General features: G+C 43.3%; 1 protein-coding gene across 1 annotated transcript in view; it reads right to left on the minus strand.

Annotated features, from left to right (window-relative positions):
• The window catches only part of LOC138467325 (calpain-13-like), a 662,439-nt gene that overhangs the window by 224,962 nt on the left and 415,861 nt on the right, over positions 1–21,616 (minus strand). Inside the window, exons 11-13 of the mRNA XM_069607301.1 lie at positions 10,976–11,130; positions 5,849–5,860; positions 1,225–1,433 (exon numbers count right to left, since the gene is read on the minus strand). Of these exons, the coding sequence (XP_069463402.1) occupies positions 1,225–1,433; positions 5,849–5,860; positions 10,976–11,130 (376 nt within the window). The remainder of the gene's footprint in view (positions 1–1,224; positions 1,434–5,848; positions 5,861–10,975; positions 11,131–21,616) is intronic.

Consider the following 21,616-nt stretch of genomic DNA (forward strand, 5'->3'; position numbering starts at 1 on the left):
AACTACCACCTGTCTGGTATTAGGTTCACTGTAACCGCAAAACCACAGAGGCTGCCTTTTCCATGCTGTCATTCCTCCTGTCTCCTGTAACTAAGTAAGCGTTGCTTGTAACAGTGCCACAATGCCTCAGGACTGCTTTGTGCGCTCTATAAATGTAAAAAATAAAAAATATAATAAATGTAACCTGCACTGCTCAGCTTGTAATGAGGCCCATATATATTTCCTGGAGTGGCAGAGGAATCCCAGGATTAAAGGTCTACGAGAACATGTATCTCACATAGAGGATATACAGTATTTTGAAAGCCGATGTTTAGTTTAGATGTTTGTTTCCTGGAAATGTACTGCTACTGTTCAATATTAGTATTAGGCTTGTATTTGGAATGTGTGATACTAGCACCATGCAAGGTTTAGCACGAGCCCTATCATGATTGTGACCTGCTGAGAACTTTATCTCTAACTGGACTGAATGATGTGTTCTGAGGCAGGTGATTCATGCATTGAGACTTGCTCTTGAGACGCTCTGATAGCTGGCACAAGCGAATAAGTGCTGACAGGGTTATCCATCAGAAGCGGCTTGTCACACGTGACCTGGAAGGTCATTATGCCCCATTTGTCAAGAATCACTGTCAACCTTATCCTTGAACATAAAAGTTCCATGTAGTCGAAAGCATTTTACCCTAATACTATGTCTGTTACTCTTACACAACTGTTAATTTTCATAATTAAATCTGGTCAATTGCTTTGTGCATAGAAAATGGAGTTACACGTTCAGTTCCGGAACAGATGGTACTCATTATGAGTTTGATAGTATCTCAGTGGTAAATCTGCCGAGATACGACCAAACGTAATTATCGTAACTGCCACTTGGTCCAGAGGAATAACTGCCGAATTGCAAGTGCCGGTCTAGTGACATTATTCGGCATTTGGATTTTGGTGGAATTACCACCGGTGGTAATTCCACCGAAATGGCAATTGCTTTACAGTAAGCTGGCAGAATTACCTCCAGCAGTTTTCTGGAGGTTTTTTCTCAAGCTTACCTCCAAACCCATAGTTCGGCAGTGTGGTAATGCAGCAGTAATGCAGTGGTAACTTTGTTACCACTGCTTTACCACCATTCTTGGCCACCCTACCATGCTCCAAATGTGGCCATTATCTTCAATTCCAAGTTAACAGGTTAATTTCTGAGTAGTAATATAAAACATAGAATGTGGAAGACTGATTTACTTTGAAATGTCTTTGCTCTTCTGGTAAACTCTCAGCAGGAAGTCAGACTCCAGTCCTTGGTGTTCTGTGTACGGGACAACAACATACGTTCCTGGTGATACTTTGAAACTTTGAGTGATTTCTCGACTTCTAATCAATCCAGTATAAAGTGCTGCAGAAGCATTTTGATTGAAGAAGCTCTGTGGTAATCCATCTTTTCCACCCTGAAACTGAACACAATAAACCATATTAATTGATCAGAATTAAAACATGATTTACAACCATGTTTACTTTCACATTGCTCATATTTCAATAATGACCTCTGAAGAACTGCGTGAATACACTAAATATGACCACTTTTAAGAACAGGATTATCACTAGGAAAACTGCTAATCTTAAAAGCCATCCACTGGCTGTGAACAACCAATGGTGATATGTGTACTTAATTTTTTTTTGTTTTTACACAGGTCACCTGTCTGTTTCAGCCCTGCCGCACCGAGGAGGTGGTAAAGTATTGACTACCGATTTTCCGGACCTGAAACTACACACCGGGGCATAGAACTTAGCTCTCTTACCCCTGTGGTGTTACTACATAGAAAAAGACTGTCCTGAAGAAAGCGACCATAATAAACATGAGTCGCTGAAACCGGTAGACAGTAATTGCTACAAATGATAGATACCAAATTTACCTTCTATACATGAGCACTTTTTTACCATCCTCCACTTACTACAATAAATAAGGTCTAGAAGAAGGCACGTGGAGAGTATTGTAATTTTTGTCTCTTGATGTTGGTCTAAACACAAATTCAGAGGTTTTTCAACCTGACTTTGTGTTATTCCTTTTTTAACTACAGTGGATGGGGTTTGACAAACAATCCCTGGGCAAATGAACTTGGATACAACCCAGTGGATGGACGTTCTCCCCATCACGAAAGCACTGTTTTTAGATCTGGTATTTGTCTCTTCCCATGCAAACACATAGGGGAAGAGAGTGGTTACAGGGCACATTGATGCAAGGCTGGATGGTGCATAACATCTAGAAGAAGTTAGTGTCTCTTCTTATTCATTACTCTGTTTTCGTAGGCAGTCCAGCAGCGCTACAAATGGACAGAAGAGGTTTCTAGGAAGGGATATCCAGAATTCAACTCTATCCTTTCCTGTCCTCCTACACAGCATTGATACTGTGGGCGTTAAAATCCACAGTAGTCTCTTTCTCTGCGAGAAATAATTGTGCCCTTAACAGTTGGCAATTGTCCAAATCGTTTGTGTTACACAACTGATTAAGTAAGGGCATTCCTTGTTAACTTAACTATTTGCCCCCTCATACTTTGTAGAATCTTAAAATGCAACCAAGAGTCCATATTATGTGGTTTTCCTTATTTACATTTTTTCTGGTCTAAATTTGTCATGTGATCTTGACTTAATGTGTTATGTTTATTGTTAAGAAACATTTGCCTAGTTTGTGCCTTTTTGTAAAATTCATTTCATGAACTGGTGTGCTGTGAGTACCTGCTCTCCAATCCACCTAAATCTTCTAGGAGAAGGGGCCTGCAGCCTTTGGCTCTCCAGGTGTTTCGTTCTACAACTCCCATGAGCTCCAATCAGAATAGTCAATAGTGGCGGGTCATGTGAATTACATTCTAAAACTTCTGGAGAGCCACTGGTTTCAGACCACTGCACTAGAGAGTCCGCCCCCTGGATGCTTTGCTGCACTATCCTGAGGGCTGAGCTCTGGACACCAAACTGAATTCCTACTGTTTACATCCCTCATCTTCGTCATGGTAGGGAGAATGGGTTAATAATGCAATGTACAAATAATGGTCCATATTGGGGCAGACATCTACCAGGTTAAATCGATCACCATCCTTGTCAAGCAAATACAAAAGGTCAAGCTCCCTGGTCCATGGATTACCAGCAAGCACTCATTCACCTGGCCTTCATCATTTAGCTGCCCACTCCATTCACATGTTAAAGAGCATCCTTCATTTCTTGACCTGCAACTGCAAGTTGGATTCCATCAGGTTCTTGATCACAACCAACCTGAATTACAAGAGCATCTACGCAGGAACACCAAAATGCATAAACAAGCATCTTATTCCAAATTGAGCCACTTGCACGATGATAAAAACTTGAAGGGGTCTGCCCATCTCCTCAATCCTTGATGGTTTACACTGACTGCCTGTGCAATACTAGATCATCTTTAAGGTTACACTCAATATCATAACATACATTTTTCAATTGGTCCCAGAAGTGGTCAAACAAACATTTGAAGGACTTTACCCCAAAAGAGACATTTGGAAGTCAGAAAAGTATTAAACACTGTTGATCTCCTAGAGGCATCCAGCCTCACTCTCAACCATAGGATGCTCCTGAAGACAGTCCATAGTTCTTAATGTGGCCCGGCCAGACCAGTCTTCAGATGTAATGGTGAACACTCCTTGGTACTTACATAGAAAAGAAGAACGGATGCAGCTCTTAACAAAAGCTTACATTTACAGGTTTACTATCTATGCTTTATGAGGCCAGGGGTGTGCCTCTTTGTCGCATGATTCAGTCTCTTTTCCCACTCCCCCACAACCTTTCACTTTAATTTCCTCTCCCTCTGCCCCACCAATTTCGTCCTTGTGCTCTCAAGTATTCCAACTTGCAACCTACTATGAAACCCAGAAAGCGTGCACCTACGGACACTACCCATTCCTTCTGATACCCACAGCCCTACGTTCAACTTTGCCCTTTACCATTCTCCAGGACCAGTCCTCTATATCCATTACATCTCCGCTGGTCCTCGTGGGCTTATTATAGGAATAGCGAAGGGACTCTCCCTAGAGGTTCCTGCTCCATTTTCATGGAGGCCATCTTGTCTGTTTTTATTTGTATGGACAGAATAAAAGGCTTGCGCTCCATGCGCACCCATTAATTTTTGTCAAACAAAAAACCTGAGCACCCTGTATGCTACACGGTGCTTGTAATGGCAATGATGTTATCAGTGGCCTTGATAGTGAGAACCTACCGGCCTCATTACAGTTCAGCATTTCATCGCAGCCGGAAGGCCAGTACCATCTCGTACGTTCCCTGCCCCACTGAAGGCAGTGTTGCCTACTATAATAACGTCCTGATGGATTCCTTCTGCTTCTAAGAGCAATAAAAATGGGCATGGCGCACACGACCTTATAGCCCTATATTGATCAGCCTCAGAAGGATGAAAGGGTGAGTTGTCCTTGCTGATATTCAACCAGGTCCACTGGATGCTCCCCCCCCCCTAACTCTGAGATGACCGTTCAGGGGTTCATCTCCCTGGGTATTTATGCTCACATTTCATGCACATATGTCCTTTCCCAGCTAACACCCAGGAGCGCCTGCAGGTGCACTTGCTCATCGGAAATGTGGACGTATACCCTTTTTTCATTTGTAAATAGTATGCAATTTATGGATACAAATACAATATGGATACAATAAAATGGATCATCTAAAATTCAGAAAACTACTTCAAACTTGGCTCTTCACCTCAGAATCAGAAGAGAACTACTAGGAAAAACAAAGACTCCACTGGCAACAGAGCACACCTCAACATGTTTACATGGAAGGAACAAGCCAGGGAGAGAGCCCACAAAAGAACCACTCCCTACAATATCCCACCCTAATCATTACCCTAGAGACAGGAACCCCAGTTACAGACATGGGGTGCATAACCAATAACTGGCAACCCACGAGGCCTTAGGGCTCCCGGTCCTTGATTTGTGTGGAAACCGCACAAGAAACCCAGGGAGGCACTGAAAAACCCTAAACTTAGCCATCTCTAGCCTGAGGGTGGGGGAGGGCGCACACAACCTCATGTGCACAAACCACCAGACAATTACAGAGGAAAGCCACCACCATGCGCAGTGCCCGGCGATTAAACCACTACAGAACTTCCATGGACAGAGACGATGTGCAAAGAAGTCCAACACAATGAGGAAAGAAAAGCCCCACTAACCCAACTCAAAAACCTCAATTTCTACATACACTTCTCCAACGAAAACAAACACAACCACCTCTCTGCACAGCAACCTGCACGCACTTCACCACACTGCAACGTCAAACAAACAACACATAGCTATGCAAAACGGAACATGGGAATTGTACCGACCCGTAAACCGCACTGCAGCACCTTGAACGTTGCAAACGGAACTGAAGCTGTCAACAGGACATCACAACTCTCGCTCTACCTATTCCCGCTATATACTAGCCCCCGCCCCCCACACCTTCCTTCCAGATCCACCAGAGCGCTAGGGGACCACTCCGGTGGTGATAGCGCACGTTACAAATACCCTTTAACATTAACATGTACACAACTTGTTCAGTTGTATGTCGGATTTCCTGAACGGGCCTTAGTGGTGCTGGAAAGTCTATTTGCCATGTGGACAATGCTGCTAGCGGATTTCATGCTTAATCTATATTACACGCTCATGGCACGCGTTGATTGTTTGCAGTTCATGCTTTGTCTTTTAAATTTGCAGATTGCAGTGACAGCTGCTTACAGTGCTTTTTGCCGACTGGTGTAAGGTCGCACCCTTCCTGCCGGCCACAAGAACAGATTTACAAAAAAAAGGAAATACTCACTCTTACTGTTTTTTGAACATGCACACAGAACATGTAAGTGACATACCTTGGGATCAATCTGTGGGAAGGAAGCAGAAAGCGGGCTTTAGTGTATGCATTTTAAATATATTATTTTTAACCAGATTTGCATACTGGAAAGATAGCACCAACAATACACCCAGATTACAACATCTATCACAATTCTATCCTTTTAACACGTATCCTTCTTAAACGAAAACTACAGCACATGTTTAATTCTTGGAAAACAATTAGTCAGGCTGTTGATTGTTATGAAACCTAGAGGTGGCCTCTTGGCGCTATACCCAGGCTGCAGTGAAGTCCAGAGGAGGCTCTCTGCCGGCCATTGAAGGAGCACAGACTCGCACTAATCTCCACTATTTGCAAAAGAATGACCTCCGGGCTGCTATGGTCAGGTAAAAACAAGTGCTCGATGTATAAAGCTTGTCAAATGGAATTCTCTAGAAAACAGACATACACATGGGAAACGTTGACGTAGTTCTCTGGTCTGTTGGATAGCCTGATTGTAGCCTCATTCTGATCATCTCTCAAAGTCAAACGTCACGTTCGCAAACACGCACACAATCCTGGAGTACACTTCGAGATATTGGGGTGAATCTCAATTTCAAATGCAGAATGTAAGCAAAACAAAGACACTTCTCTCAATTAATTGAGTCATTGAGAGGAGAGTGAAGAAGGCATCTGAAGGTCCATAATCACAAGTGTGAGACAGAAGCACTATTCCTTCATCGCAGGTCTGTTAGAACTCCACTGCTCTACTCTGGCGAACCCATGGCCTGATTCTTTGCTCCAGGTCAAATAAGAAGGGTGTCATTCTGCGAGGGAACAGCACTTTTCTTATTTGCTAATAGGCAGCAAATAAGAAAGAAGTCGTTCCCTCACGAAATGTCACTTCTCATTTTACATGGGGCTGAGAATCCGAGCCCGATTTTTTAAGAGCGAGAAACAAAGCAAAGGGGGGTGAGTTGTTTGCCAGAGCATGCCCATCAGGTTGAAATAAGGGTCTGTTGGAGTGCATTGGAGGCACAGAGGTTGCAGGCATATAGGACATTCCATGTTGCTGTCTATGGATTCATGATGGGGGTGGGTATGTGGGGGTGACTCAATACTAAGTACTACGGGACCACAACTAAAGGTTCTAGGTGATTTGGTCGAGTTTTTTTCGTCGAATTTGAATTCATCTCAATTTGGCCGCACATATATGGGGGGCATGATCTCGCAGCCCCCCCTCGCCTCCTAATACCACCTATATTTATCATCACGATTACCCACCCCCGCGCATACATTTATGTCCAAATTCGGCCCAAAAACGTTGACGAATTCGACGAATTACATACTACGACCAAACCCCAATTGAACAGTAACTTGCCCAGAGGGGGACCACTTACGTTTGTGCTTCGCGCTTCGCCGTAAATCGGACCCTTCCTTCCAATTTTAAATATTGGCAGTAGGACGTGTAAAAGAAAAGTGTTCAACCTGGTGGATCGTGGTGCACTTTTTTGTTGCACTTCGCCCTTCAAAGAAGTGTAAATGCCCCATTAATCCAGTGTATTGGCGCAAGCTTGTAAATGTCAACCTGCTGCTGTGAATGCATGTTTTTGGTGAGCTTTAGCAAATGGGGCAGGCAGGAATGGAAGGTCTGTTTTCCATTTCCACCTGACAAAAGAAGCACAATAACTGGGATCGGAAACGAAGGTGTTAAAGCGGGCATTCATGAGTAACAATGTCTTTAGTAACTTTTCCCCTGATCGGGATACTGGAAAATAAGCCCCAATGTTTAAATAATTTCAAAGTGGGGTCTCATGGCCGCGACTGTTTAGCTGGTCTGATTAATGAATGTGACCGACCAAAGTGCGGGTCATGTTTGTACTCGATTGCTCGTACCTCTGTTCATAGTCCTGTTAAAAACACTCAACGAAAAAGAACCAGTTTTGGCTTATGGTATTAGAAAGGAAATTGCCAAGTGCTGCCGTCATATGCTTAGGCAATCACTCTGTTTTTATAGCTGTTGCAATCTGATGGCCACATATTGCCATTATATCAGTGCCTAACAAACGCCTATCCCTGACCTACGCAAAAGTTCACACTTTTGGCGTGGCCAATGCTTGTTTATGTTGCTACTGCAAACGATCCTGGCCATGTGAATGTTGACTCATGATACATTTTGTAAAGAGAAGATGCACACTGCATGTTTCGTTTATAGAGAGTTTTTACCAATGAGTACTATATATGGGACAATGCATCAACATGGACATCCTCAATGTACTTATAGACAGAACTTATGAACGAGAAGGTTCTAATTACTTGTATTTGTATCCATTCTCTTGGTTTTTTTGTCATATATATTCATGTTTGTCTTGAGTTGTCCATTGCAATGTGACATGATATCTTTATTGGCCACCTACAGAAGATATACAGTGACATTTGTAGCCTGCTCACAGCTCCGCTCCATCAGAGAAAGAGAGCTTGTGCACAGTAGGGGAAAAGCTTCCCTCTTATCTGTTAGTACCTGCGTCTGATCACATGGTGCCTTTATGTTATTCCATTGACTTAACAGTCCTCAGATTGATACATTCTGTGACCATTCGGGTGTTGTTACCGATATTGGTGATTTTATGAAGCCCTAACCTCTGGGACATAATGACAAGTAGGTGTTGAATTGAATTGATATTTTATTTATATCACGCTCATACTCACGTTTTTCAGAGCGCGACAAGGCAAGGGAGGGTAACAGGGGAGAACAAAACAACGGTCTTACTAGGCCCAGTGACATTGAGAACGCGCAAGTGCATGGGAAAGGGAAAAGGGGAAAGTGCATGGAAGGGCAAGAAATGGAAAGTGCGGAGCACAGGAGAAACAGATAAATAAGAATAAATAAAATAAATAAGGCAATAAACGGTGGTAGTGCAGCCAGCAAGTGGCAAGTGCTGAGTTTAGCCGACAGAGCATGTCTGATAAGTGCAGAACAAAAGAAAGGGGGTGGGGGACTATGGATACAGATACAGGCCCCAGTGCAAGGGGTGGCCCGGAGGTAGTGCAGGAGGGTGGCAGGGTGAGCAGGTACCTGGGCCCGGAGGACAGAGGGAGGCCAGGTGCACAGTGCCGAGAAAAAAAAACAGGTCAGCAGGGGAGAAGGGGGGGGCAAAGGCAGAAGCAAAGAGGAAGGTCTTGAGATACTTCCGAAACCAGAGATGGTTCTCCTCAAGTTTCAGAGTGGCAGGGAGGCTGTTCCAAAGGGAGGCCCCAGCCGAAGACAGAGATCTACCCCCAGTTTGTTTCTTTGAAAAACAACTGACCCTGAGGGAATTAGAGGTAGAGTGAGGGAGTTAGAGGTAGAGGAGCGAAGAGCTCGAGAGGGGAGATATTTATGGAGGCATAGTTGAAGGTATTTTGGCCCCAGGCAACAGAAAGCCTTGTGGACAATGCAGAGGGTTTTGAATTTAATCCTTGCATCCACTGGGAGCCAATGAAGGGATTTCAGAGATGGGGGGATACAATCCCAGGGCTTGAGGCCAAGGACAAGTCTCTCAGTCCTGATCTGGATTAATTGTAAAGGGCGGAGAGAGTAGAGGCAGGTAGATTTAGAAAAGGCTGTTAAAATAGTCCAACCTAGAGAGAACCAGAGCTTGGGAGACAGTGAGCTTCTGAAGGAAGGAGAGGAAGGGCAGAGTACCTCTGAGGAGGCGCAGTAGGAAGTTTGACTTTTTAGAGACGTCAAAGATGTGGGCGGAGAAGGAAAGTGTGGAGTCAGTCTTGATGGCATTTAGACAAAGATCGTTGGCAGCACACCAATCTTGAATGGCTGTTAGGCAATCAGAGATGAGGGAAGGAGAGGAGGTGGCTGAGGGCAGCCTGAAAATGAGTTGAGTGTCGTCAGCGTAGCACTGGAAATTTGAGCAGAAAATGGCAATGCAGTGGGCGGGAGTTGCCAGGTATTGGTTGAAGAACCAGGGCGAGAGGTTAGACCCCTGGGGAACACGACAGGTAGAGAGGCAGATAGATGATAGGAAGCCCTCAAATTGGACCTGAAAGGGTCGATCAGAGAGGAAAGAGGTCAGCCAGACCAGAGCCTGATCGGCGATACCCAGGTTATCACGGAGACAGATGAGCAGGGTGATATGGTTGACCGTGTCAAAGACAGAAGAGAGATCGAGTAGGAGGAGGACAGAGGGAATGTTAGAGTCAAAGTTGGAGAGAAGATCTTCACAGATTTTCAGGAGAGTCGTTTCCCGGACAAGTAGGATCAGCTGTGGTTTTTTTAAAAAGAGGATTCACACAGGAGTGCTTCAGAGGGGTGGGGAAGTATCCTGAGGCAAAGGGGAGGTTGCAGAAATCGGCAAGGGCCAGAGCGAGGGTTTCAATGTTGTCCTTGATGGTTTTAGAGGAAGAGGGAGGAACCTGTTTAGACGAGGCTTTCATAGATCAGACTTGTCTAGCGACCTCATCATGGGAGAACAGAGGATAGGCTGAGAAAGAGGGTGGGGGTGACTGAGGGAGGGTCAGTCAGTGCAGATAGAGAGGGGAGAGAGGGGGAAGGGGTGGAGAGGGTGGACAGGATGTCCTGGGTTTTTGAGATAAAGTGAGTGGCAAGGGCATTGCAAAGGGCCTGGGAGGCAAGGGGAGGGGCAGAGACTGCAGCAGGGTTGGCCAGTTCTTTGCAGATTTTAAATAGTTTGACCATGTTGTTAGATGCCACTGAGACACACGGGCTTGAATGTGGACTCTTTGAATTTGCAGCAACTGAATTTGGATATTTAAAATGTGCTTGATCATGTGGTCCCAATTCAATGCAATTCTCTCATGCACAAAGATTAGAGCAACATGTTATTGGCAACCTGTAAACCCCATGTGCTTAAACAAGTATTTTCAAATTTAAAATGGGATTGTATTGGAGGTTGAAAATAAGATTATAGAATATTGGCTAAAATAAAGTCCTATTGAAAGTTAAAATAGTAGACACAACTTAAATTCCTAAACAAATGGGTAATGTCCTTTGAATTCCATCAAATAACTCTGTGATCAAACGTTTCCACAAAGCCATATGTTTCAGAAGTTCATGACGACCATGTGTTGCATTTTACATATGGCAACATGGTCACCTGCTTCTGTTCCTAGAGTTTGGGAAACTGTACTCACAGTTTAAGATGGTACTTACCCTGCAAACTACAAAGCCAATTGGTATCAATTCCTCATTGCTCTTCTGCGGATGGATTGGTTTTTGCATGAGGTCAATGACAACATTGTATTGCTGGTTTCTACCGTCCAAGTCGGTCACCGTGATGACAAATTGAGGGTTCTTTGAAAATGTTTCTAAAGTAAAAGAAAAGTTAGTGCTTTTAACCATCCTAGGTCTAATCCACAAATATAAGCACAGCTATTGTAAGGCAAGGCTCAGAAAGGCTTTAGAGTCTGTGGCAAGGCCGGACTTAAAAAAGCATCAACTGACAGATATATTCAAATAGCAATAGACTGATAGAAAGGGAGAGGAAGAATTATAAGGTGATTATAGCATAGTGATGAGAAAGAGACAGAGAATAAAGACAAATCTCAACAGAGAGGGGAAAAGCCAAGAAAAAAAGTTGAGACATCCAGAGTGAGAGATTGAGAGTGGCAGAGAGGGATAGAAAGAGTGGTAGAGACACGGAAACAGGTGGAAACAAAGAGAGGAAAGTGACAAAGAGAGAGAAACAGAAACAAATAAAGTAAGAGACACAGAGAAGCAAAGAGGGGAAAGTGAAAGCAAGAGAATGAAATAATGTTACAGACAGCTAGAGACAGACAGATGACAACAGGGATGATATACACATATAAATATATGTATATATACTGGGTCAAGTACCCGGCTTCACCCGGGATGTCCATTCTCAGATTTATTTTCATATTCCAGCGAAAAAGATGAACAAATATTGTTATTTGCCACAAAGGAAAAATGCGATACATGTTAAACTCATGAATTAATTGAACAACACATTTTTATTTATCTCACATAAATATCATATTTGTATGCTTTCTCTGATTATTTGCAGTGCTGTAAGCAGTGGTGGCCAAAGTCTGCTGCTAAACGCACAGTGTGAAATTAACATGTATTGAGTTTATTGCAAAACAAATCAATGAGAAAGACACACTCACTCTCACAACTGGGTGATTGACTTTCGTATCCGGTGAAAGCATCTGCCGTTTGAACAATGCCATAGTCAAGGAGTGTTGAATGTTCAATGGATAGGTTTGAGGTTTTTGGTGATTAGTTCAGTAAGCAGTTTTTGAAGGCCACTTGTTTAATGTTGCTGAGGGTATGGGTCTTGTGGTGTACAGTTTTTAATACAGAATAAGGCTGTGAGTTCCTAGGGATAGATGGTGTAAAGTGTGATGTTTACACACAGTAGAAAAATATTTGCTTTTATTTTGAGTGCAAAAATAAAAAGAACAACGTGTCAAAAAGTTTGTGCAAATTGCCTGGTAGTCTGTAGAAGAGGAGTACATGGATGTTTTATCTTGGTTTGCCTAGTGGTATGTAGCAGAAGAGTAAATTGATGTTTTATCTTGGTTTGCCTGGTGGTCTGCAGCAAAGGAATACATTGATGTGTTATCTTAGTTTGTCTGGTGGTCTGCAGCAGAGGAGGAAATTGGTGCTTTATCATTTTTTGCCTGGTGGTCAGCAGCAGATATGGAAATTGATGTTGTATCTTTGTTTGCTTGGTGGTCTGTAGCAGTGGAGTAAATGGGTGTTTTATCTTGGTTTGTTTGGTGGTCTGCAACAGGGGAGGACATTGGGGTTTCATCTTTGTTTGCCTGGTGGTATGTAGCAGAAGAGTAAATTGATGTTTTATCTTGGTTTGCTTGGTGTTCTGCAGCAAAGGACTACATTGACATTTTATCTTAGTTTTCCTAGTGGTCTCCAGCAGAGGAGGACATTGGTGTTTTATCTTTGATTGCCTGGTGGTCTCTAGCAGAGGAGTACATGGATGTTTTATCTTGGTTTGCCTGGTGGTGTGTAGCAGAGGAGTACATTGACATTTTATTTGGGTTTGCCTGGTGGTCTATAGCAGAGGAGTAAGTGGAATTGTTATCGTGGTGTGATTGGTGGTCTGCATCAGAGATCGACATTGATGTTTCATCTTGTTTGCTTGGTGGTCTGCAGAAGATGAGGAAATATATTTTTCATCTTTGTTTGACTGATTGTCTGTATTAGAGGAGTACATTGATGTTTTATTTTGGTTTGTGTTAACCTGTATTTTAATTCTTTCCAGTTTGAGAGGTGTGGATTGATCTCAAGGTTTGGTGAGTTTGAGATGTGGCTATGAACTGACTATTTGGCCAGATTCATGGCTGGTTCTACAATGTGCATACTAGTTCTCAGGCACTAGAGAGCTAAGATGTGGTCTGATTTGAAACAGACCTGTGTGGTTAAGAGGCATTGGGTGAGAGACATTGTTGTATGTTCTTTGTATGATTTAGAATACTGACAGAACTAAAAATAGTACATGGTAAGCTCTGATCATTTTTGGGGGAGAACATATGGTTTAAGAGTATTGTCTTTCTCCTGGATATTTATGGTGGTTGGTTGTGATAGGATGTTTAGGCAGACTGGTGCAGCTCATAAATACCTGAAGGTTGTCAGGTGTAATGGTGAGTGGGGATGGCAATAACCATTCATGAAAGTATGTGGAGGACTTTCCTGTTTGGATGAGCGTAGTGTAAGGGGACACATTGTGTTAGGTGTATTGTTAGCTTTTGTGGTTGCTTTGTGTGAATTCTGTGTTGGTGGAAAGCAGAAATGGGCTGTGTCTGATGAGGGAGTGACTGAGATAAGTTCATGGTATGTTGGCAAGATATGTCACTACATCTTTGGAGGCCAGTTCTTGAGAGATCCTGTTGAGTGATAGCGGAAATACATGATGCCAGGGATCTGCATGAAATGACCAAATGCAAAAATCTGACTACCAAAAGTCCGACCTTTTATCCTTCATTTTTCCACAAATATATATATGGGGGAGACCCCCAGAGCCTCCTTACATTACCCCTATACATTTTTATTAACTTTACCCCCCCACATATATAACTGTGGAAAAATGGGGGTCAGACTTTTTGCCCTCAGTCATTTTGTCCTATTCCAATGCCAGTTGGGAGTGATATTTGATTCCTAGCTGCCTTGGAATGGCCAGGTGCATAAGGTAGCAATGAAAGTAATAACTGGCCAGCTAGACCTTATCTATCTTTATTGTAAATGGCCTAGGATATAAAAAGTCCTCATTGTTTCTGTATGGAGATGAACGCCTTAAGGAGATACGTTTCACAAGTCCTGGTTATACAGAGGGCAACATATGGATATGTGTTCTACTTCTCCATTAATCAACTCCAAAACAAGCTATTCACCTACAAATTGGAAAAAAGTTGTTTGGTATGTCTAGGATCTGAGCGAATTATAAAACGTTTTCATCTTGGTTGTCCCTTGTTGTTCTTTTTGTCTTTTTAGTGCCTTGAGGCCTTCGAGCGAATGGTGTTATACAATAAATATATAGATAGAGATAGATACCTAACACTTTGCGATTACTTGTAAAGAATTGATTACGTTCTCAGGCACAGTCAATTAACCAATTAATGCTTAAAGTGCTTTATGATGTTTATGATCTGGCCACCATGGTATCATTAGACGTACCCAATAATACAGTGAACACCCCAATACATGCATCACTATTTCATTATTTGAGGGACCTCTGCAAAATCTAAATATTGTTCTTACTGTTTATCCAGTACAGTGTCCTTTAAAAGATCCTTGGGTTGGGGGGCATGGCACACAATCCCATTTAAGAGAGACCCTTCTCATGATGACGTGGGCAATCAGTGCAGTATTTTGTGCATGTGTTTTTTCTGGACTGCTCTCTCTGTTATTTGAGTATCATAATGTACGCATATGTAAACTAGCTCTCTATTTACTTTAGTGTGCATTATAAATTGAAGAGATTTCTTTTTTTATTTAGATCACTAACATATGTAATAAATAAGGCTGGGTTTATTAGGCATTTTTAAATGTTTTACATTGAATATATTGTGTGTGGGTGTTAGGGAAAATGTTATGTGAAATTCAAAAATATCTTGGTAACTTAGAACTTAGAAGAGATTTGAAGTGGAAGCTTGATTGGTGTTGTGAGAGGTTGAATTGGCTTTGAGCGGAATTAAATGGGTGTATGGGAGCAAGAGGGGAAGCAACACATGGTAGTGAGTGTTATATATGTTAATGTGGTCTTTTCCTATCCTGCTGGCAACCTATGCTTGCTGCAGAACGTTGCTGCTGGAGTGATTGGCAGCTCAGTAGAATGTTGGAGTGTTTGCTGGTCAATGTTCTGAGTGTGTCAGTTGGGGCCTAAGCTGGGTGTGTTAGGATGGCTGGTGGGTGTGCTCCTTGTGAACTGTCCTAGTCCCTGTCCGTGTATATATGCTGCAAGTAACTGGAACCCAAGCCATGTACATATGTAAAATAAAGTCTACCTGGTTTCATACAGGTGGCTCCACAGCTGGTCTGTGAGTGATCCTCAATCTGTCTACCAGGAATTTCGACATTTGGTTGTCATGGCTTATGTTTAACTTACTTCACAGGGGTGAGTTCTTGAATGAAGTACACAACTAGTCAGGCTTCTCTTGTGGCTGTTGTCATCCATTCTACCATCTCTCCTTTAAACTGGAGCTCTTTCGAGGGGAAAACAGTTGCTCACTTTCTGGGGGTTAAGTTGCTGACGCATCTTTCTCAGCCTGCTGTGATATCTTTCTTGACTTAAGAATGATACATCAAGATGCCACATTCCTTCTCCTCTACTCCCATAATACATAGCACTACCACCTCTGCTGCCATTGGTTTCCCGATAGGGGTAACCAATGGCACCAGTGGCATGGTTTCCTGAATGCAATTTTTAAGGAGCAAGATCATTAAAGATTGCAATGGGCCTTGCGGTTCTCAGACACGACCCACTTTGCAGGCTGTCAATGAGCCCACTGGCTATGGGTCCACACCAACTTAGGAGTCTAAGCAGGACCTTTGGACTTAACCAGCTTACTTCTGCATTGCACATCCTCCTGGGCACCCATCCCAACTTAACAATTCATTGTTCCTCCTTCCTGGTCTTAAACTCCTCTTTCCCACCCTTACTCTGTGTCCGTCTCTCATTGATGTTCTGCCATGCTGTAGGCTGCTGCCCCTTCACATTTATTTACTTCTCTCTTTTTCTTGGTCTTAACTCCCCTTCGATCCCCTCTGGTATTTACTTCCTTAATAGTCCACTTATCCTCCAAGACTTTTGCCCATAACACCATTTACTTTTACACACACTGGAGTATTTAGCATTCCGGCACCCCTCGGCACAACTAAGTGTATGCGCCCCACCCCAACTTTATGACACATCTTTTCCAGACTCCAAACCTTCACCAGATTGTTCCCTTTCACCAGAGTCTGCTCCCATTGGCGAAACTAAATCCCTTCTACACAATGTTAGTCCAAATGGGCTCCATAACAACATGAGGACGTTAGGCCAGTGAATTAGAATGTTATTGTTACACTTTATTAATTGAAGCCTGTCATCTTCTATATTCTGTTAGTTGAAAGAGTGTAATCAGATCTCTGCTGACCAGGATTTGGAGAAGGCAGGGTGTGCTATGTGTGAGCTCACTAGAGCTACATGGGGAGGTGAATTGCCGACTTTTGGTTAGGTCAGAACTCCATATTTTAGAGAAAGCAATCGAAATATAAGCCGTCTCCCAACGGGACACATTTCTGTTTGTGCTATTGTCCAAGATAGCCAGCACCCAAAGAGTGAACATGAGTAATGAGGTGGTTTTACAGCACAACATAACTACTGTGTTTGTGGCTTAGCATATTGGACTTGCCAACTTGTGTTTGTGGTAATTTTATATTTTTGTTAATTCCTAAGAATTAGTTGGCCTGTATAATACCTAGGAACATTTGTGGTTTATAGACATATAATTCCTACTGTTTCACAATAAAAAAACGACCTTCTAACTAATTCATGTGAAGGTTACTTATATAACCATAACGGTTATGCATTGTTTGGCATATTGTACGTGCAGCTGAATGTCATCAATACAGATGATAAACCCAGCAGCGATGCAATTTGCCTGTTTAATGCTGGGAAACTTCTAAAAAGATGGCTGAACTGGCATCTTGGTGGGGGACCTCAGTCCTTTCTTCTTTATATCTGTGAAACATGGTGTGTACAGTTGCACACTGTGTTTTCTCTCTCAACCTTCTATGGCTTTGTGAATCATTGCACAGGCTTTTTGAGGCACTCGCACCTTTAGATTTTCTCTTCACCATTTTTACTTTTGTATGATCTATTTCGTGCTTGCTTCTTTTGTGTGGCCACAGACTCTGAAATTTGGGGCAGAAGATGGTAGGTAGTGCTTGCTCCTGACATCATTTTAGTGCCCACTTGTGGGAACCCTTTGCTTCACTTAAGCACAAGCATGCTTTTAATATTGTAAAATGATGGATTATCTTAACCTTCAATTTTCGAACACGGAAATGATTGCTGAACACAGTGTGTGTGAGAGTTAATTAGAAAGAAAACCAGTGAGAATCCCCAATCATAACCTCTCATCTGGAATTTAACTGACCAGAACAAGGATGAGTGAGGTCATGCAGAAGACAATGCCAAACGAATACCCTTGTGCATGTCACATACTAAGTGTTGTTATCTCTAGAAATTTGGACTTGCCTCTAGAGGTTGTCACACTCGATAAAGAGCTTGTTAGTAATTTTTAATAACAGTATCAGGTTTTCAGCTGATAGGACATACCTCAATTTACTGGTGATTAAAATACAGAGTTAAATTCCAGATGAGAGCATATGCCCTTGTCGCTTGTGCACAAGACACATGTATTTTGCTTGTGGGCTTCTAAATTGGATAAGGTACACTTGTGACCTGTATCTGTTTTTTTATATTTTGAATGTTAAACTGGATAGGGAGATTTCTTCTGCTATCCCTCTTAGATAGTCGTTGCACCATCCGCCTTCCAGGGAGAGATTCATTTAATGAGGGTCGGGGTGTTCTTCCCATAGGGATAGCCTGTATGTGTGTATGTTAAGATATGTGAAATAATGTTGTTGCCTTAATGATGTTCTCCTGTACCGTTCTATAGTGATACATGTAAGGATGGATGAACATTCTAATTTTCCTCTAACATGGTCATCATTGTCCAGTAGCCCACTCCGCTGTCAATTGGAAATGTCCACACTGGTTAGAGGAGGGCTCAGTGTTGTTCTTCATCCTTCCAGTGAGGGTGACTGAGCAGCACTTCCCCAACTTCATTCCCAGTGACCTCACCTAAGTTAAGGTTCTGATGATGTGGCACTGCAAAGTCGCCTCTATACAGCACTGTGCATTTAAAACCTAGTCACAACACCCTCGGGTGGTTTTAGACTGAGAAGATTTCACAAAACTCTGTATTGAAGTGAATGCTCTGTTGACTTTATTTTCCTTTCAACCTGGCACCACAGTTTTTTCCTAAATGCAAGGTCGGCAACATGCCAGAGTGATTTAGATCACAGGTAACACTTAGACTATTGCAGTCAGAATACACATTGCCAGGATCAGTTCTATGAGTTGACATCACATTGTGCAGCTGCCTTTGTTTATCATTATGGTTGATCATTAAGGGGCAATGCGCTGGTCTTGATAGCAAGACCATGCAGGGCAGCAGAGGTTCGAATCCCAGATTTGCACTTAGAAACTGATCTCAGGTACGGTATTAGGCACGTTACAAAAAAAACAAATAAATATATATATATATATTCCTTTAATTGTATATTTACTAGTTCTCCTGCCTAGAAAATATATTAATTTGGCTAGTCCCTAAACTCCTGCAATTTTATTCTAGCGTGCAACATTAAACCTACATGCGTGAGTGTGTTTGTGTGCTTGTGTATTATTTTGGATGAACACTTCATTCTTCCCTTTGCTAACAGGGTGCAAGCAAACTGGACCATATACACTTAAGATCAGACAGAAAAATCTGAAATGTGGGCTTTCTTTGGTGTGTGAGTCTGTTCTACGACAAATGCTCAGCTCATCAACATTTAAGAGAGGAACCTCATGCCACATGTCATCCTACACATGATGGGATTCAAGTTTTAACAGTCCTAACCACAGCCAAAGGAACACTGGGTTCCTGTTATTTGTAATGTTCCTGGTAATGAAGGTACAGTCTGCTCTTATTCTAGAAATCACCTCCTACTGACTTTAAACCTGTTTCTGCAAGTAACATCAAAGAAAACTAAGTGACAAAGGGCAGTTGCTTCGTTAGTTCCCTAAATGCAAAGGGTGATGTGCACGTTGGTGGAATTTGCAAGATTGTGCAAAACAGCAGTGGGCAATGACACGGGAAGAATTGTATTCCAACTTTCAGAGTATGCTGGCAATGCACTAATTTACAATTAGGTACACTGTCAGCATCTGTGCAGTCGATTGCATGAGGCCCTGGCACACATAATGTAGATTACCCCTGCTATCTGCGCAGGGAGTATTAATTCTATTAAAGACTAGGAGGCGAGCATTATGCTTCATCTTCTTTTATTACTACTCCTCAGCAGTTCAACAACATATATATAAAACCATGGAAAATACCCAACAAACTTTTCCATTTTTTTTTTTTTTTTTTTTAACTACAACCCCCATGAGTCTCTGTAGTCCGTGCTCATTCCACCAGTCCTGATCTCCTTCCTGTACTTAGGCTCCTCCTCTGCTTTTACTCGCTCTGATATTCACTCCTGTCCATTAACTGATCCTCGTCAACGGTGCGTAGAATCTTCAGAACTCTAACTCAACTGCCGGTGCGCTCCCGGCCTCCTGATGGTCTTCTCTTCTTCAGTTATTCTTCTGCTCTTCCCCTATGAAGACACAATCATAAATCTTAGGGTGGTGCGCATGTACTGTACTCTCACATATAAATTTCTCAACATTTTATACAGTACATCCAATCGGGCGGGAATTTAATGCTCGCCTCCTAGTCTTTAATAGAATTAATACTCCCTGCGCAGATAGCAGGGGTAATCTACATTCTATGACAAGACAGGAGGCGAGCATTATGCTTGTTCAAAGCTTCCCCAAGACTGTACTAGCCAAACTCTCTGCTGGCTTAAAGTAAAACTCCTTAAATGTACGATCGCTCGCCCAATCTGCTGCTCTCATTATTTCACTCAAAGGCACTCCTGCTCTCGCGGCTGACGAAGCCATCGCCCCTCTCACTGAATGAGCTCCATATGTGTCCACATTCACTCCTGCTGCGCACATAATCTCTTTGACCCATCTGGCTATGGTGGCGGATGCCACAGCGTGATAAGGCTTCCTACGCGCTATTAACAACTGAGTAGTGCTAGCTGCTCTGTTCTCTGCTGTCCTGCTCTCGTATTCTTTAATGCATCGAGCTACGCACCATTTCGAGTTGTCCGGAAAATAAGGGTAATGGACTGCGAAGGTGCCTGTCTTAGTCCTCCTGACTATGGAGAACGTAACCCCCTCCGGTCCGAAGATTCGTCTATTAATCTCTAGCGCCTTGACGTCTGACACTCGTTTACATGAGATCAGACACAATAGCATAGCTAATTTACCCGATAGTTGTTTGAGAGAAAGGTATCTATCTGCTGGCCAGTCTGATAGTAATCGTAGCACTGTCGCCACGTCCCATGTAGTACTATACTTAGGCCCTGGAGGCGCTCTAAATCTCGCTCCTCTGATGAGTCTCACTACCGCTGGATGTTCCCCTGCCGGTACTCCCTCAATTGACATATGTCCCGCTGATATAGCCGACCTGTACACTCCTATCGTACGGAAAGCTTTCCCATTCTGCAATAGATGCGCTAGGAAATTTAGGATCTCCACTACAGGTGCTGAAACGGGATGAACACTTCTGTTCTTGCACCAACTCGTCCATTTTGCCCAAGCTGCGTCGTAGCTCCTCCTAGTGGAAGGAGCCCAGGATTCAGCGATAAGCTGCGCAGCCTGCTCCGAAATTCCTGGCAGAGCCCAGCGTCTCCTGATATCCTGCACGCGACTAATGGGAGTGTCCCTCTCACTCTCAGAGGATGACACGACCCAGCTGGGTCCGTGAGCAGTCGCTCTCCTTCGGGAAGGACTCTGGGAACGTCTGCTGCTAGCTCCATTAACGTTGGGAACCACACTTGAGACTTCCACAAGGGTGCTACTAATACTAGTTCTGCCTTCTCCCTCTGACACTTCGCTAGAACTCTGCTCAGCATCGCGAAGGGGGGAAAAGCGTAATGCGGACCTCCTGTCCACTCTTGCAGAAACGCATCCGTCCCTAGAGCTCCCGGATCCAGCCTCCAGCTGTAATATAAGCTCGTCTGAGCGTTGAGCCGGGAGGCGAAAAGGTCCGTATGCAATGGACCCCACTTCCTGTCTAGTCTCCGAAACACTACTGGATCCAGTCTCCAATCGCTGGAATCTGTCAGGTAACGGGAGTTCCAATCCGCTACTACATTCAGTGAACCCGGCAGGTACTCTGCAGTCACTTCTGACTGAAGGCAAAAGTGCCATAAGTCCTTCGCTAACTCCGCCAGCATCTTGGACCTCGTGCCACCTAAGTGGTTTATGTACCTCACTGCCGAGATGTCGTCCATCTTCAGCAGCACACAAGACTTCACTCTCTCTCTCGTGAAGGCCTTGATCGCGAACGATCCCGCTAGGAGTTCCAGACAGTTTATGTGAAGCAGGAGCTCCTCTTCGCTCCACTTGCCTCCGGTCTGTAAACTCCCGCATCTGGCTCCCCAGCC

The sequence above is a fragment of the Ambystoma mexicanum genome, chromosome 4q (genome assembly GCF_040938575.1).
Source record: "Ambystoma mexicanum isolate Mex_15411 chromosome 4q, UKY_AmexF1_1, whole genome shotgun sequence".
NCBI lineage: Eukaryota > Metazoa > Chordata > Amphibia > Caudata > Ambystomatidae > Ambystoma > Ambystoma mexicanum.